Below are 18,209 nucleotides of genomic sequence, written 5' to 3'. Positions count from 1 at the left end.
CTTCCAGCAGCTCCCGAGCAGCCGGGAAAGCAGGCTGACTGGGTGACTGTGAGGAAGAAGCGTAGTTCTAAACAGAAGCCCCATATACACCGCCAACCCGTTCACATTTCTAACCGTTTTTCCCCACTCGGTGACACACCCACCGAGGATCAAACTCTGGTTATTGGCGACTCTGTTTTGAGAAATGTGAAGTTAGCGACACCAGCAACCATAGTCAATTGTCTTCCGGGGGCCAGAGCAGGCGACATTGAAGGAAATTTGAAACTGTTGGCTAAGGCTAAGCGTAAATTTGGTAAGATTGTAATTCACGTCAGCAGTAATGACACCCGGTTACGCCAATCGGAGGTCACTCAAATTAACATTGAATCGGTGTGTAACTTTGCAAAAACAATGTCGGACTCTGTAGTTTTCTCTGGGCCCCTCCCCAATCGGACCGGGAGTGACATGTTTAGCCGCATGTTCTCCTTGAATTGCTGGCTGTCTGAGTAGTGTCCAAAAAAATGAGGTGGGCTTCATAGATAATTGGCAAAGCTTCTGGGGAAAACCTGGTCTTGTTAGGAGAGACGGCATCCATCCCACTTTGGATGGAGCAGCTCTCATTTCTAGAAATCTGGCCAATTTTATTAAACCCTCCAAACCGTGACTACCCAGGGTTGGGACCAGGAAGCAGAGTTGTAGTCTTACACACCTCTCTGCAGCTTCTCTCCCCCTGCCATCCCCTCATTACCCCATCCCCGTAGAGACAGTGCCTGCTCCCAGACCCCCAATAACCAGTAAAAATCTATTTAAGCATAAAAATTCAAAAAGAAAAAAGAATAGCACCTTCAACTGCACCACAGACTAAAACAGTTAAATGTGGTCTATTAAACATTAGGTCTCTCTCTTCTAAGTCCCTGTTAGTAAATGATATAATAATTGATCAACATATTGATTTATTCTGCCTTACAGAAACTTGGTTACAGCAGGATGAATATGTTAGTTTAAATGAGTCAACACCCCCGAGTCACACTAACTGCCAGAATGCTCGTAGCACAGGCCGAGGGGGAGGATTAGCAGCAATCTTCCATTCCAGCTTATTAATTAATCAAAAACCCAGACAGAGCTTTAATTCATTTGAAAGCTTGACTCTTAGTCTTGTCCATCCAAATTCGAAGTACCAAAAACAAGTTTTATTTGTTATTATCTATCGTCCACCTGGTAGTTACTGTGAGTTTCTCTGTGAATTTGCAGACCTTTTGTCTGACTTAGTGCTTAAGTCAGATAAGATAATTATAGTGGGCGATTTTAACATCCACAAAGATGCTGAGAATGACAGCTTTAACACTGCATTTAATCAATTATTAGACACAATTGGCTTTGCTCAAAATGTAAATGAGTCCACCCACCACTTTAATCATATCTTAGATCTTGTTCTGACTTATGGTATGGAAATTGAAGACTTAACAGTATTCCCTGAAAACTCCCTTCTGTCTGATCATTTCTTAATAACATTTACATTTACTCTGATGGACTACCCAGCAGTGGGGAATAAGTTTCATTACACTAGAAGTCTTTCAGAAAGTGCTGTAACTAGGTTTAAGGATATGATTCCTTCTTTATGTTCTCTAATGCCATATACCAACACAGTGCAGAGTAGCTACCTAAACTCTGTAAGTGAGATAGAGTATCTCGTCAATAGTTTTACATCCTCATTGAAGACAACTTTGGATGCTGTAGCTCCTCTGAAAAAGAGAGCCTTAAATCAGAAGTCCCTGACTCCGTGGTATAACTCACAAACTCGCAGCTTAAAGCAGATAACCCGTACATTGGAAAGGAAATGGCGTCTCACTAATTTAGAAGATCTTCACTTAGCCTGGAAAAAGAGTCTGTTGCTTTATAAAAAAAAAGCCCTCCGTAAAGCTAGGACATCTTACTACTCATCACTAATTGAAGAAAATAAGAACAACCCCAGGTTTCTTTTCAGCACTGTAGCCAGGCTGACAAAGAGTCAGAGCTCTATTGAGCCGAGTATTCCTTTAACTTTAACTAGTAATGACTTCATGACTTTCTTTGCTAATAAAATTTTAACTATTAGAGAAAAAATTACTCATAACCATCCCAAAGACGTATCGTTATCTTTGGCTGCTTTCAGTAATGCCAGTATTTGGTTAGACTCTTTCTCTCCGATTGTTCTGTCTGAGTTATTTTCATTAGTTACTTCCTCCAAACCAACAACATGTCTATTAGACCCCATTCCTACCAGGCTGCTCAAGGAAGCCCTACCATTAATTAATGCTTCAATCTTAAATATGATCAATCTATCTTTATTAGTTGACTATGTACCACAGGCTTTTAAGGTGGCAGTAATTAAACCATTACTTAAAAAGCCATCACTTGACCCAGCTATCTTAGCTAATTATAGGCCAATCTCCAACCTTCCTTTTCTCTCAAAAATTCTTGAAAGGGTAGTTGTAAAACAGCTAACTGATCATCTGCAGAGGAATGGTCTATTTGAAGAGTTTCAGTCAGGTTTCAGAATTCATCATAGTACAGAAACAGCATTAGTGAAGGTTACAAATGATCTTCTTATGGCCTCAGACAGTGGACTCATCTCTGTGCTTGTTCTGTTAGACCTCAGTGCTGCTTTTGATACTGTTGACCGTAAAATTTTATTACAGAGATTAGAGCATGCCATAGGTATTAAAGGCACTGCGCTGCGGTGGTTTGAATCATATTTATCTAATAGATTACAATTTGTTCATGTAAATGGGGAATCTTCTTCACAGACTAAGGTTAATTATGGAGTTCCACAAGGTTCTGTGCTAGGACCAATTTTATTCACTTTATATATGTTTCCCTTAGGCAGTATTATTAGACGGCATTGCTTAAATTTTCATTTTTATGCAGATGATACCCAGCTTTATCTATCCATGAAGCCAGAGGACACACACCAATTAGCTAAACTGCAGGATTGTCTTACAGACATAAAGACATGGATGACCTCTAATTTCCTGCTTTTAAACTCAGATAAAACTGAAGTTATTGTACTTGGCCCCACAAATCTTAGAAACATGGTATCTAACCAGATCCTTACTCTGGATGGCATTACCCTGACCTCTAGTAATACTGTGAGAAATCTTGGAGTCATTTTTGATCAGGATATGTCATTCAATGCGCATATTAAACAAATATGTAGGACTGCTTTTTTGCATTTGCGCAATAGCTCTAAAATTAGAAAGGTCTTGTCTCAGAGTGATGCTGAAAAACTAATTCATGCATTTATTTCCTTTAGGCTGGACTATTGTAATTCTTTATTATCAGGTTGTCCTAAAAGTTCCCTGAAAAGCCTTCAGTTAATTCAAAATGCTGCAGCTAGAGTGCTAACAGGGACTAGAAGGAGAGAGCATATATCACCCATATTGGCCTCTCTTCATTGGCTTCCTGTTAATTCTAGAATAGAATTTAAAATTCTTCTTCTTACTTATAAGGTTTTGAATAATCAGGTCCCATCTTATCTTAGGGACCTCTTAGTACCATATCACCCCAATAGAGCGCTTCGCTCTCAGACTGCAGGCTTACTTGTAGTTCCTAGGGTTTGTAAGAGTAGAATGGGAGGCAGAGCCTTCAGCTTTCAGGCTCCTCTCCTGTGGAACCAGCTCTCAATTCAGATCAGGGAGACAGACACCCTCTCTACTTTTAAGATTAGGCTTAAAACGTTCCTTTTTGCTAAAGCTTATAGTTAGCGTTGGATCAGGTGACCCTGAACCATCCCTTAGTTATGCTGCTATAGACTTAGATGGCTGGAGGGTTCCCATGATGCACTGAGTGTTTCTTTCTCTTTTTGCTCTGTATGCACCACTCTGCATTTAATCATTAGTGATTGAACTCTGCTCCCCTCCACAGCATGTCTTTTTCCTGGTTCTCTCCCTCAGCCCCAACCAGTCCCAGCAGAAGACTGCCCCTCCCTGAGCCTGGTTCTGCTGGAGGTTTCTTCCTGTTAAAAGGGAGTTTTTCCTTCCCACTGTTGCCAAGTGCTTGCTTACAGGGGGTCGTTTTGACCATTGGGGTTTTTCCGTAATTATTATATGGCCTTGCCTTACACTATAAGGCGCCTTGGGGCAACTGTTTGTTGTGATTTGGCGCTATATAAATAAAATTGATTTGATTTGATTATATAACTTTATTACACTTATAAAACACAACAAAAGCATATATATTATGAAAGCACAGGTTGTCCTGGAAAAAAGAGACATAAAACTTGATTGTGGGATGCAGGGAGAGCTGTTAACAGCAACAATAAAACATTTATGCCAGGTGAGTGAACTATCCAAAAAATGCCCTCGTGCATTTTAAGTCTTTACTTGAAAGTCTAAGAAAGATGATGAGACTCAAATTAATATATTTGTCAAATTTCCCTCAACTGTAAACTTGACTTGTCAATCTATAAAAGTAAGTAATAATGTTAGGAAGATGTTCTAGAAACTTTTCTGATAACATAACCTAAATATAACCAATATATACCTTTACTAAAACATTATGTGTTAGCTGGGTACCCAATCTTAATCCCAAAGACATCCAATAGGTGCTTTAGGTGATTGATTTGTATCCATGTTTCACAACCATGCAGCAAGACATGATACATCAAAACCCTGAAGACATTGGTATTGTCAAAACGATCTGTTTAAAATCACCTTGAATCAGTATCTTGAAATTCTGAGGTATCTCTGGGCCGTAACAGAGCAGGTGACCCTGAGATATAGAGGTTGGATTACCAATATATTGACCTTGGTTTGATTCCAGGTGTTCGGCTACCTGTCTGTATTCCTGGGCTGAGCACTTTACCTGCATTGTCCCAGTCCATCCACCTCCAAATGGGCATGCTGCCGGGCCTTCCTCCTTGCCAGGGGAGGATTGTCGTTGTTCATCTGTTCATGCTGTGTTATCCTGGTGATACTTTCTGGCTACACCACCCCGATATCTAAGATATATAGGAGGCATTGTAAAGCACGTCGACAGCCTGGTATTATCACGCCGGCAACTGATTTGATGCGGAAGTGATGTTGCCACAATGGAATCAATTTCTTCCCCCATGCTGTTTTAGATCACATCATGTGACCATTCAAAATGAATGCGCCTTCCGTTCTAGGGGTCCTCATGGCAGATGAGGCAGATGGCACATGTGACCATTCAAAATGGTCGCACTCTCATTCAGAATCAGAATAGCTTGTATTCGCCAAGTATCCACAGAATACAAGGAATTTGACTTTGGTTTGAGCTTCACTCTTTCTCTACAGCATGTATAAATATCCACTAAACACTAAATTATTCTCAGTAATAAAATGTGAAATGTGCAATAAGAGAAAAGGAAAAGAAAACGATGTGTGAGACAGGCAACAGATTGAAGTTAAACTATCTATGAGGTAGAGGAATTAGTGACTTGGCGGTGTCCTTCAATTCTAGGGGTCCACATCGTGGCTGGCCTAGGAAGATTTTTTATTTTTTGTCAACACCTGAACATTTCATTTGGCCTTCAACCTCACTCGATGTTTGGTATTAACAAATTGTGAACAGAACATAAATTGCAAATGGATACATTTATCATTTTACCATTATCAGACTTGTTGATTTTACCTCACAAAGTTAAACATTCCTATGATCAATCTTGTGAGACCCTTGCACTGTCGTTTGAACTTTTTCAGAGTTTGAAGAAGCAGAACCACAGATGTTGCAGCAAAACTAAATTAATTCAACTATTTCAAGGGCATATCGGACTACTTTCATGCAAGCTACAAATATTGAATTATGAAAACTTGTATCCATATGTCCCCCAAAGATAGTTGCATAAAATCTGTTGCTTTAACTGGAAATGAGTAATTCAGATATGGACCTGTCTCAAAGAGAAAACAAAGAGTCCAAATGCAGACTTCTGCTGCATGTCACACAATTCTACAATGATTTGTCGCGTGTTTTAATTTTTGTTGACAGCTGTGTTTGTAAAGGCGATAGTATTGTGAGTCTTTTGGGATGTTTAACATGTAATGCTAACCATATGTAACTGTAAAATGAAGATTCTAAAGATTCAAATTTCTAAGCACTTTAACAGTCTATAAATGTTGTTCATCAAAGTATTGCTCAACCTTATATTAATCAGTCAATGATAAAGGGACTGCATTTATATAGCACCTTTTCCATCTGCATCAGACACTCAAAGCTCTTTATAATAATGCCTCACATTCACACCGATGTCAGCGTGCTGCCATACAAGGTGCTCACGACACACCAGGAGCAACTAGGGGATTAAGGACCTTGCCCAAGGGCCCTTAGTGATTTTCTTCTTAGATTGTGATTTGAACTGAGGATCCTCTGTTCTCAAGCCCAACGCTTTAACCACTAGACCATCACCTCCCCTAACTTTAGTCAACTTTAGTGTAATCCTGAATAAATTCAGTTTGGTGAATATATTGCAATCCAGTGCATTACAGCATTGATTTTAAGCAAAAATGTTTTTTAAAAACTGCAGTTGCTGACTTGATAGTGTGTGTGTGTGTATGTGTGTGTGTGTGTGTGTGTGTGTGTGTGCGTGCGTGCGTGCGTGCGTGCGTGTGTGCGTGCGTGTGTGGGCACAGCTGTGAGAAGGCACAAGGGCTGTTAGCTACGAATGAAGAAAAATAAATCCTTTCTTCTGTTTGTGTCCAGGTGGGCAGACAATAAGGCTTGACAGAAGATGCGACGGGGGTGGTGGCTCGTCACTTGGCTGGAGACAGGAATGGCAATCCTCTCTTTGCTGGGCCACAGCTGGGGCCAGGACACAGAAGGTAAGAGCAACCTATACTCAGACAATCCCCCTCAGGCTTTTCCTTCTCCTGATATCTACAGCTGTACTTTCTCAGAAAAACTGTTGTCAGTGCTGAAAGACCAAATGTACTGATGGGCGACAACAGTATAAAATTATTGTTGTTAATTGCAGTGGTGGGCACAGCTAACCAAAAAGTTAGCTTTGATAACCATTAATCCAATAACTGAAAAGTTATCTTTTATGATGCGAAACTGATAAACTGCTAAAAGATTTATCTTTATTGCAAATAACCGATAACTTTTAGTATTGATTCGGATGCGGCTACATCAGATTACACTGTCGGCTTCTGATAAACCATTTTCACTTTCACTTTTCGCTGATGGGTAAATTCAAGGATCACAAACACATAAGAACGCTGCTTTTTTCACACGCTTGGAACCCTGCGGCTTAAGCAACCAAAATGCGTCCATTAATGCATTGATTGGCAGAGTAAAATATACGAAGTAAATATAAATTCTTACCTGTTAGTTTCAGTGGGATTCATCTGAAGAAATAAAATGTCCTTTTTAAAAAAATCCAAAACAGTGCCTCAATGGTGAAGAATGGTCCTTCTGTACATCCTGTCAGCCACAAAGAAATAAAATAAACTAATGTTAAAATTTGTCCGTTTTGTTTATGTCAAGCGGACAGTGAGAGTGCAACGTCCAAAGTGAACCTGAACTACACTACCCACCATGTTCCCTGCTTTGACCAGCCAATCACGTCTTGCGCTTAATGATGATGTCATCAGCAAGCGATAGGCAGCCACTCTGCCACAAACACACAACAGATGGACTAAAATGTTTGCTTACAAATGTTTACAAATGTTTTTGATCATTAAACTTTGCTCACTTTACCAGCAAAAAAACAAATGTTATCTGTTTGAAAGTTATCGGAAGAAAATTTATCGCAAGATAATTTGTCCAATGATGGTTTTAAAACTTATCTGAAAAGCTAATCCGCGAGCAAAAACATTAGCTTCGATAATCTTTTTTCAAATTCAATTTGTTTTCATTTATATAGCGCCAAATCACAACAGATTTGCCTCAAGGCGCTTCACACAAGTAAGGTGTAACCTTACTAACCTCCAGACCAACAGTGGTAAGGAAAAACTCCCTCTGAGGAAGAACCCTCAAGCAGACCAGACTCAAAGGGGTGACCCTCTGCTTGGGTCATGCTACAAACATAAATTACAGAACAATTCACAGAAACAATTCACAAAACGAATATACAGGAAATGCTGTTGGTGCACAGGACAGGAGGATCTCCAGCACAAATACAGCTACCATCTCTCTCTTCAACAGAGAGAAAAAAAAACAGAATCAGGCATCAGAGAGACAAGAAATACAGTATAATTTGCCAGCATTAAACAACAAGAAAAACAGGAAACACCAAGGTGATCACTGGCCACTAGCCCTAAGCTTCACTAAAAGACCCAGAATTTAGGTAAAGTTGAGGCAGCGGCACGATCTGTTTCCTAATAAAATGAATTAAGAGTAAAAAGTGTAAAACAAAACTATACCAGCATGCTAGCCATACGAAAGGGAAAATAAGTGCGTCTTAAGTCTGGACGTGAAGTCTCCACAGAATCTGATTGTTTTATTGATGCAGGGAGATCATTCCACAGAACAGGGACATGATAAGAGAAAGCTCTGTGACCTGCAGACTTCTTATTCACCCGAGGGACACAAAGTAGTCCTTCACCCTGAGAACACAAAGCCAGAGCCAGTACGTAATGGCCCAGTCACACGGCACACGACGATTCCTGAACGAAGGGAAAAAGTAAAAAACGTCACAATTCATTGAGAAAAGGTGGACGAAAGAGCTTTTATCACCCAAAAGTCTGCGAAGCAAGAGCGCAAAAGGGACGAGAGAGGAAATTAACAAAACCGAAGCTCACAATCTCGACGAAACGCGCTTGGAGCCACAGCTGAAGCAGTGTGTGTCTGCATCTCTGCGTTCCAGGACTCAGCGCTGGGACGGAGCTCATAGCGCCTGAGTCCTGGAAAAGCTGCAAATAGAAGCTGTGGAGATCTGTGTGCACATCAGTGGATCACCTGCTCTGGTTCCTCGTCCAGAACAAAAGAGGGATCATCTCCATCATTATCAGAATCCATACTGTCTGTACACGCTGTGCGCTCCGTCTTCCTCCAATTAAAAAAAAAAAAAAAAGTGTGCTGTGGTCACTGCTGTATCACTGCATTATGTTCTAAGCCATATATATTTATTTATAACAGAAAACTGTCAGAAGGGAGAATAAATATAAATATAAGTGTAAAGATGATTGAATATATCAGAGCAGTAAATTAATCAGTGTGTGTGAACGCGCGCATTGACTCACATGTTCGGTTATTCCACCAGCTGATCTCTAATCCACAACGTGAATTCTTCCTTCCAGAACAGCTCTTTATATCATCATTTTGATTCATCTACCTGTTTGCCACATGTACAGAAGGACTGGATTGTCATTCCTACACTCATATTGTTATATTTAATACAAAATAATAAGCGCACGCAGCAGCTCCTGCTGCCGCTGATGCTGCATTAAAGTACCGTCGGAAATTACACAAATTTTTTGTTGTTTCAAATTCAACAGTTGCTTGTGGCAAAATAATTAATTATATCCATACAAAATATTAATTCTGGCCTATGTAAGGTGCCTGAGCCCATTGAAGCCCCCCCAACACAGATAAAAAAATCCAAGCAAGCAGGCTGAGTTTGCCCTGTAATTTCCGACGGTACATGAAGCAGCAGCAGCCTCTGTGCTCACAAACCAGCTTCTGCACTGTGTGAAAACAAACGCTTAAAAAAACGTCAAGAACAACAACAAAACGAGACAGACGAATTGAGGTTTTCGTTGCCCTTTTTTCAACAGTTTAAAAATCCTGACGTAGCACCAGCTGCAGGAACGAGGCTGCGCGAAGGTTAAACGATGTCAGCGACAGTCAACGAAAGTCCAGATTTCTTGTTTCCTCGGGTCTTCGTCACCCTATAAGTGCCGTGTGACTGGGCCTTAAGGTTTAATTAGGTCAGCTAGGTAGGGAGGTGCCAATCTGTGAACAAATTTATAGACTAGTAGCAGAACCTTAAAATCTGATCTCACTGGGACAGGAAGCCAGTGAAGGGATGTCAAAATGGGTGTAATGTGATCGAACTTTCTGCTTCATGTCAAAAGTCTGGCTGCAGCATTTTGAACCAATTGGAGAGCCCTAATGCTGGACTACTAGTTTTCACCTTCTCAATTTCAAGCTTGATCATTGTGATATCCAATTCAAATGAATGTTCTTTTGCAGTAATCGTTCAATTTTCTTTTACAAATATACTATATAATGTTCAGCAGACCACTTCAGCATAAGATGTCAATCCACCTTCCTCCTGCACAGTTCACTGATCAACCTTTTGACGCAACACCTAAAACAATGTGGATGTCAGTGACTTTTTTTAAGGTGTTATATTGGATGAACACTGTTTGTATCTACTTTTTACAATGAAGCATGTTTGTGCATTTTTTTAACATCCTCAAGTATTCCAATTTAATGTTTATCCATTGATAAACTGGTAATGATACAATTGTGCTTGCCATGAAACACAAACATGAAGTCATACTGGTTGCATGACTTTGGACTTTGGACGGCAATGAATGGTCAAACCTCTGCACATAACTCTTCAACTCAAACAGATGGGAGCCAATATGGGTTAACCGTGACGAAAGGGGCATGTGTTCATCAGTGCTTCAATATGAGGTGCATCTGATCAAATGTCAAGGCCACATAGAATCGTATATTATAGTATCACTGAATCACAGTGCTCCTTCTAATTGCAGATACAAGACATCAGTGTTTCTCTGACATTTTTGTCCTCTTGTCTGAATATATTGCAATCGTATGAGTCACAGTGCAATTTTCTAGGACCATTTAGAACTGGGTCCTATACACCATTTCAGACCTGTTGGTACTTATCTCAAGATACTTTAGCATGAAGTGGACAAAAGACCAGTCAGATGCAGGTTACTTCCCTAGTCAAGACCAGTACCATTTTATTGCTGGGTGGACTGGGACAATGCCACTAATTGTCAAGTTCAAGTACAGGCAACTTTTGCCAGGACTCCAAATTTCAATTTCAATTTAATTTAAAGGGACCATGTGCAATTAAAACATAAATGTTACTATTTGATGCATTGCACCAGAGTTAGCCTTAGGCTAATTTGCATCTACAGTCGCTGAACACAGATACATATAACACATATATAAAACATCAAACATCACGAATAAATACAACACAACCAAGACGTTAAGTTGGAGTAACAATTTATAGATTTGGGATTAAATATTCCTGAAATCACAGTAAACATCCTGATCGATGATGAATTAAATATAATGATTGTTGTTTGTACTAATCATCACACATCAAGAGATGGATACCTGAACATTTCCAAGTCACTGAACATGTCCTTGATGTCATTTACATCAGTCAGTGAGTCAAATAACACTGGACAACATTTTTTTTTCTTGCATAAACTTTGAGAACTGATTTAGAGTACAGCCCCAATTCCAATGAAGTTGGGACGTTGTGATAAATGTAAATAAGAACAAAATACAATGATTTGCAAGTCCTCTTCAACCTATATTCAATTGAATACACCACAAAGACAAGATATTTAATGTTCAAACTGATAAACTTTTTTTTGTGTGTGTGTGTAAATATTTGCTCATTTTGAAATGGATGCCTGCAACACGTTTCAAAAAAGCTGGGACAGTGGTATGTTTACCACTGTGTTACATCACCTTTCCTTCTAACAACACTCAGTAAGCGTCTGGGAACTGGGGACGCTAATGTAGGTGGAATTCTTTCCCATTCTTGCTTGATGTACGACTTCAGTTGTTCAACAGTCCGGGTCTCCGTTGTTGTATTTTGCGCTTCATAATGTGCCACATATTTTCAATGGGTGACAGGTCTGGACTGCAGGCAGGCCAGTCTAGTACCCGCACTCTTTTACTACGAAGCCACGTTGTTGTAACACATGCAGAATGTAGCTTGGCATTGTCTTTCTGAAATAAGCAGGGACGTCCCTGAAAAAGATGTTGCTTGGATGGCAGCATGTGTTGCTCCAAAACCTGGATGTATCTTTCAGAATTGTTGGTGCCATCACAAATGTGAAAGTTGCCCATGCCATGGGCACTAACACACCCCCATACCATCACAGATGCTGGCTTTTGAACTTTGCGCTGGTAACAATCTGGATGGTCCTTTTCCTCTTTTGTCCAGAGGACATGACATCCATGATTTCCAAAAACAATTTGAAATGTGGACTCATCAGACCACAGCACACTTCTCCACTTTACGTTTGTCTATTTCAAATGAGCTTGGGTCCAGAGAAGGCAGCAACGTTTCTGGATGTTGTTGATGTGTGGCTTTCACTTCAGATGGTAGAGTTTTAACTTGCACTTGTAGATGTAGCGACAAACTTTGTTAACTGACATTGGTTTTCTGAAGTGTTCCTGAGCCCACGCAGTAAGATCCTTTACACAATGATGTTGGTTTTTAATGCCGTGCTGCCTGAGGGATTGAAGGTCATGGGCATTCAATATTGGCTTTTGGCCTTGCCACCCACGTGTAGAAAGTTCTCCAGATTATCTGAATCTTCTGATTATATTATGGACTGTAGATGATGGAATCCCTAAATTCCTTGCAATTGAACACTGAAAAACATTGTTCTTAAACTGTTGGACGATTTTTTTTTCACACAGTTGTTCACAAAGTGGTGATCCTCACCCCATCATTGCTCGTGAACAGCTGAGCCTTTTGGGGATGCTCCTACAACGTCCCAACTTCATTGGAATTGGGGTTATAATTTGGGGTGCTGAATCTGAATCTGAGCTCAGATTTCCTCTATAACATCACTTTTTTTTTTTCATTCTGCATATTCCATATTGATGGATTACGCAAAAGTTGCTCATTCACTCACGAGTTTGACGCCACCAATCTTGCACAAAAGCAGCTTCAAAAGCATAGTTTTTAAACCAGGTTTGTGAAGTGTGAAGAAGAGCCGTAATACTGTTTATGATGCCGAAGAGGTATGCGAGACTGCAGTTTTTGCTTCAATGCTTGATACAAGAAATATCTTTTCATATCTCAAAAACATGATGTGATTGGCAAAAACTAACAGCAGATTTCGATTCAGAGCCCCCAAATTGCCATCCATTGGAAAACTCTGTGCAAGAAAAATCGTGTTGACCAGTGTAATTTGTCCAATTACTTATGGCCTACTGAAAATGAAGGGGTTGTATTTCAGTTTCACGCCATTGCTATGGTGTACAGAAGCATAATTACAACAGTTGTGTGTCTCGGTCCAAATACTTATGGACTTGTGTTTAAAGGCACAATTCTTCCTTTAATTCATCCCTTTGTGGCATTTTTGTGCATCATTGGTGAATATCAATAGTGTGCACCCTTTATCAGTCATTTTAATTGAGATTTTTTTTAAAGGTTCTTTGGTGTGTTTGTATGACTGACTGAGCTTGTGTTGATGAATGATTGCATTGTGTTGTTTTTGTTCCTCTTTCCTTTATATATAAAGTCTCACTCCAATGGTCTGCTTGCATTAAAGATAAGTGCTACGTGAGGACACCACTGACCTGAAACACAACAGCAGTGGAAGACAGAATAGTCCTGTCAGTTATACATTTGTTTGCCATCTTTTTTCTCTGTTCATCTTTGTTCTCGGTTCATGACCACCTGTGTCCCATTCTCCGTTGCTTGACGATGTCCAGTGTAGAAATTGTGCTAAATAAGCCATATCAGATCTGCTGTGGCAACCACAAGCATAAAGGGAGAAGTCATAAAATAAATATTTGCACAATATTTGTTGCCTCTTGTATGCACAGAGACCTCAATTGCACCTGGCCCAAAGACAAGTGTCTGTTTGATGTGTATATTAAATGAACAGTGCAACATTCTGAATCCTCTGTAGAAACACAAAAACTAACAGGGCAGCTGATGTTACATCACTGAGGGTTTGTCATCCAGCACGTGTTTTAGCATCACCTCACAAGTACTTCTGCATATGGTACAGGGGCGTGCACAGAGCTCATACTTCTCCTAAAGGGGTGCAGCAGTACGCCTCCCTCAAGGCTTCTTCTCAAGTTTCCATATACAACTGTACATGCATAGAACAAACAAAAATCAATATCACTTATTCTCCTGGAATAATAAGTCCCTTCAGCTGCATGTTGATTTGGCACATGTTTTGCCCCGGATGCCCTTTCTGACGCAGCTCCACGTTACATAGAGACATGTGGCAGGGGTGGGGTTTGACCCAGGAACCTTCTATACTGAAACCATGTGCACTAACCACTTGGCCACCACCCCAGCATCATAAATACCCCCCCCCCCAAAAAAAAGCTATGATAGTATTTTTGGTGGCAAAAACACCCAATGATTTTTTTACATTTACTTTGACTTTTGTTTCATTGCATAGTATGAACCCCCAAATTGCATGTATTGTATGAACTTCATTTCCTTTTTTTAAAAGTACACCCATTCCTGCATTTAAGGCCTGCAACACATTCTAACAAAAGTTGGGATGCTAAAACATGTACCACTTTGTAATACTGCCAAGCCTTCTCACAATACTATCAAATATACCAAGCAATGAAGCATTTCAGGTAGGATTTTTTCACATTCTTTCTGCAACCACATCTTAAGGTGTGCAACAGTACAGTCTTGTTGCCATTGCATTTTATTCTTCAAAATTCTCCACAGATTCTCTGTTGGTGACAGGGCTGGACTGCAGTCAGGCAAGTCCAGTACCCATATCCTCTTCTACTGCAGACATGCCTTTGCAATTTGTGCAGAATGTGGTTTTGTATTTGTTTTGTGGAAGAATGCATGGACACTCCTTGAAAAGATGTCATCTTGAAGGAAGTAGGTGTTCCTCTAAAAGATGAATGTACTTTTCTGCATTAATACTGCCATCACAGAAGTGTATTTCATCTTTGCCAAGGGCCCTAGCACAACCCCATACCACGGCATACCCTGCCTTGGTCCAGAGCACAAAGTCCATTTCTTTGAAAAAAGATCTTACTGATTAATTTGACTACCATACAAGCTTCCACTGTGCGATGGCCCAACCAAAGGATAATTGACTAATCCAAACTAATAAATAGCTTAGTTGAAATATTTAATTTCAAAAGTAATCATTTGTTGCAGCCCTGTCTTAGTCTGCTAAGAACTGGCTGTATTTAGTGCTTTTCCGTTTGATGCAGATGTTTCAAGCGCTTTACAATAATGCCTAACAGATGTTAGGGTGCCACAATGCAAGGTGCTCAACTGCACCCCATAAAAGCATCCTTGAACTTAGTATCCTCTTGTTACAAGCCCATCTCTCCAACCTCGAGACAATCACCTACTTTTGAACAAGATCTTAGACGAGACCAGAAGGAGCTGTTCGGTGTGAAAGTGAAGCAACATTCTGGAACAGATCAGAGTGAAAACCAGAATATGATCAATAAACAAAAGGCTGCGGTCACATAATGACATAAACCCTCAGCTCCTCTCTGTCAGCTGGTGGAGGTAAGAAAATGAAGATATGTTGTTTCAGCCCTGCGATGACTAAAATCGCAGAGCAGAGAATGAAATATGTACACTTGCCAAAAAAAAGCCAATTTGATGAATGCCAAATAGGAAAATGTTTTAAATGACCTATTTTTCCCTTTCGTTACCTGTTGGAGCAATTGCTGCTCTGTAACAGCATTCTTCTTGTATTTTTGCCAAATATGTGTTCTTAAGTTGTTCATTGCCTTTGAAAGAACTCCTCCATATTTTATATCTGCCCAATTTTCTTTGTGATGTTACTTCAGTGCATCCTGACACCTCATTGCTGCTGCATTTTGGATAGAATCTGACACTGTCCTGCAACTGTGCAATACTGTAAAGTCCTTTTTCATTCCATTGACTAATGAAGCAGCCTCAGCCTGTAATTTGGTCGCAGGACAGGAATAATTATGAGTGGGGCAGGTAGGATTAGCGATAGTTACCAGGCCTGAATGCGAATGCTGATTGGATCAGAGTCTGCCAGCAAAGAGCCCAAAGTGTCATAGCGTAATGAGGGTGATCTGGAGGCTGAGAGAAATACGCCTGGCGTTGTTGCTTTAGTGTCTCACAGGGATGATCCAGGTTTGGACAGGGATTTTTATCCTCCCTCACCACCACATCCCTCATCTGCTCATTCATAAATCTCCCTGCTCTGGCCACCTCAAGGCGCCCTTGGCTTTTGGATCTGTCAATTTGTTTAGTGTCTGTCCGCCACATAAAAGTAGTGACTGCAAAGATTAGATGGCACTGAAAAGTGACGTAATGCACAACTTTATAGCAGTCTATGGTTATTTTAGGATACCTTGAATTTGTTAATTACTGGGAGGCCTAATTAGTGTTTTGATTTAAATACCTCCAGTGCATCAGAGGACAAAAACAGATAAATGGAAATGACTGAGTAAAGGAATTAATTTTCAAACACTGTTTGAAGAAGGTTTTAAACAAATCAGTTCACTTAACTGGAAAAAAGTCAAATAGTTTGATGAGAAAAAAACAAAAATGTAAACCTAAGTCTTAGAGTATATTTAAAAACTATTGCGTGATGTGTCAGTACACTTCCTCAGGGATGTGCCCTGGCTTGTACACACTTCAATGCTTGCATGGACTGGGTATTGGGTTGGGTTGTGGCTTTGTTGCCTTTGCTTACGGGGAACGGTTTACTCACATTGACTTTACGGATGGTCTTTGTGGAATCAATGGATGCCTTGATTGCAACAACTAAGTAACTGAGTGTGGATTCGGAGTGTCTGGGTTTGTGACTGTCCTGGATAAATGCCAAGATCCAGGCTTTAAATTACTTTCTGAACTCAGCCCTCAGAAGTGTATCTATTTGCAGTAAAAGTGTTGAACTTGTAACTATCTCTGTAAATGTTACTTATCTTTGCCGTGATGTTTATGTCTCTGAGTTCTCAACCTTTGAGGATGAGAGACACCTGATGATGGCAATGCCTGTGTAGGAGCCCAGGTCCAGTTCTTTAGACTTTTGATGCTTCCTGTCTTACTGTATCATTGTGGGACTTGTGACTGACAATGACTGTAAGGTCTTTGGTATGAGGTCTCTTTGGAGGATCCTTGGGTAATGCCAGAATGGCTTTGTGAGCCATGAGCCATTACTTAGGGAGACTCAGATGAAGTGTGTCACATGCATTGTGAGGGAACATCACGGACAGCATTTTTTGCCATGTGGTGTGTTTCTCTGGGCAAGTAGGTGACTTAGTGTTCAGGACCCCAGGGGATGGAGAAGGCCAAGGGAATGCATACATTTTAGAAGACTCACTCAGTGAAATTGAGGTTCCAGCAGCATTGTATAGCAGCACACAGGGTAAGAAGCACATGGATTATCAAAAGTAAAAAAAAAAAAAAAACAATCTACAAAATGGAAATACAAATATAAGTACCAAAAATACTACTACCACTACTGGCTTACTGGCTACTACTGTTCCTCTCATTCCCGTACTCTGTCTTCCTGTTACTCCTCTTCGCCCTGAGTCAGGAGTTGCACAGTCTGATGGCCTGAGGAACAAAGGAGTTTTTCAATCTGTTGGTTCTGCACTTGGGAAGGAGCAGTCTGTGGCTGAAGAGGCTCCTCTGGTTGCTTATGACGGTGTGCAGAGGGTCACTGGCATCATCCATAATGTCCAGCAGTTTTTCCAGTGTTCTCTTCTCTGCCACCGTCACTAGAGAGTCCAGCTTCATGCCAATCACGGAGCTACCCTGCCTGATCCTGGATGTGTCCTTCTTGAATGTGCTCCCCCAGCACACCACGGTGTAAAAGAGGACACTGGCTGCCATGGACTGGTAAGAACATCCACAGGAGTTTCCTGCAGATGTTAAATGACCACAGCCTACTCAGGAAGTACAACCTGCTCTGTCCCTTCCTGTACAGGTGGTTGGTGTGGGTTGTCCAGTCCAGTTTGCTGTCCAGCCAGAGCCCGAGGTACTTGTAGGAATCCACAGCCTCCACCTCGACTCCCTCGATCAGAACTGGTCGCAGTCTTGGTCTTGACTTCCCAAAGTCAAAGACCTACTCCTTTGTCTTCAAGGTGTTGAGCTGTAGATGGTTTGTGTGGCACCAGACAGAAAAGTCCCTCACTAGGCTCCTGAACTCCTCCTCTCTGTCATCCCTGATGCATCCAACAATGGCCGTGTCATCTGCAAACTTGTGGGTGTGACACAGCTTAGAGTTGTAGCAGAAGTCTGAGGTGTACAGGGTGAAGAGAAGAGGCAGCCAGCACCATGCCTCGGGGTACTCTGATGCTTATTTGGCTAATTAATTCAGAGTTTTCATTGTTTCAGAGTTTTT

At 40.7% G+C, this 18,209-nt stretch overlaps 1 protein-coding gene across 3 annotated transcripts in view; it reads left to right on the top strand.

Annotated features, from left to right (window-relative positions):
- The window catches only part of pcdh15a (protocadherin-related 15a), a 707,751-nt gene that overhangs the window by 235,500 nt on the left and 454,042 nt on the right, over positions 1-18,209 (top strand). For all 3 annotated transcript variants that reach the window (XM_034185498.1, XM_034185497.1, XM_034185496.1), the window contains exon 2: positions 6,676-6,794. In XM_034185498.1, coding sequence (XP_034041389.1) covers positions 6,704-6,794 — 91 coding nt within the window. In that variant the 5' untranslated portion in view covers positions 6,676-6,703. The remainder of the gene's footprint in view (positions 1-6,675; positions 6,795-18,209) is intronic.

Source organism: Thalassophryne amazonica, chromosome 13 (genome assembly GCF_902500255.1).
Source record: "Thalassophryne amazonica chromosome 13, fThaAma1.1, whole genome shotgun sequence".
NCBI lineage: Eukaryota > Metazoa > Chordata > Actinopteri > Batrachoidiformes > Batrachoididae > Thalassophryne > Thalassophryne amazonica.
This window is presented reverse-complemented; position numbering and strand designations above follow the sequence as displayed.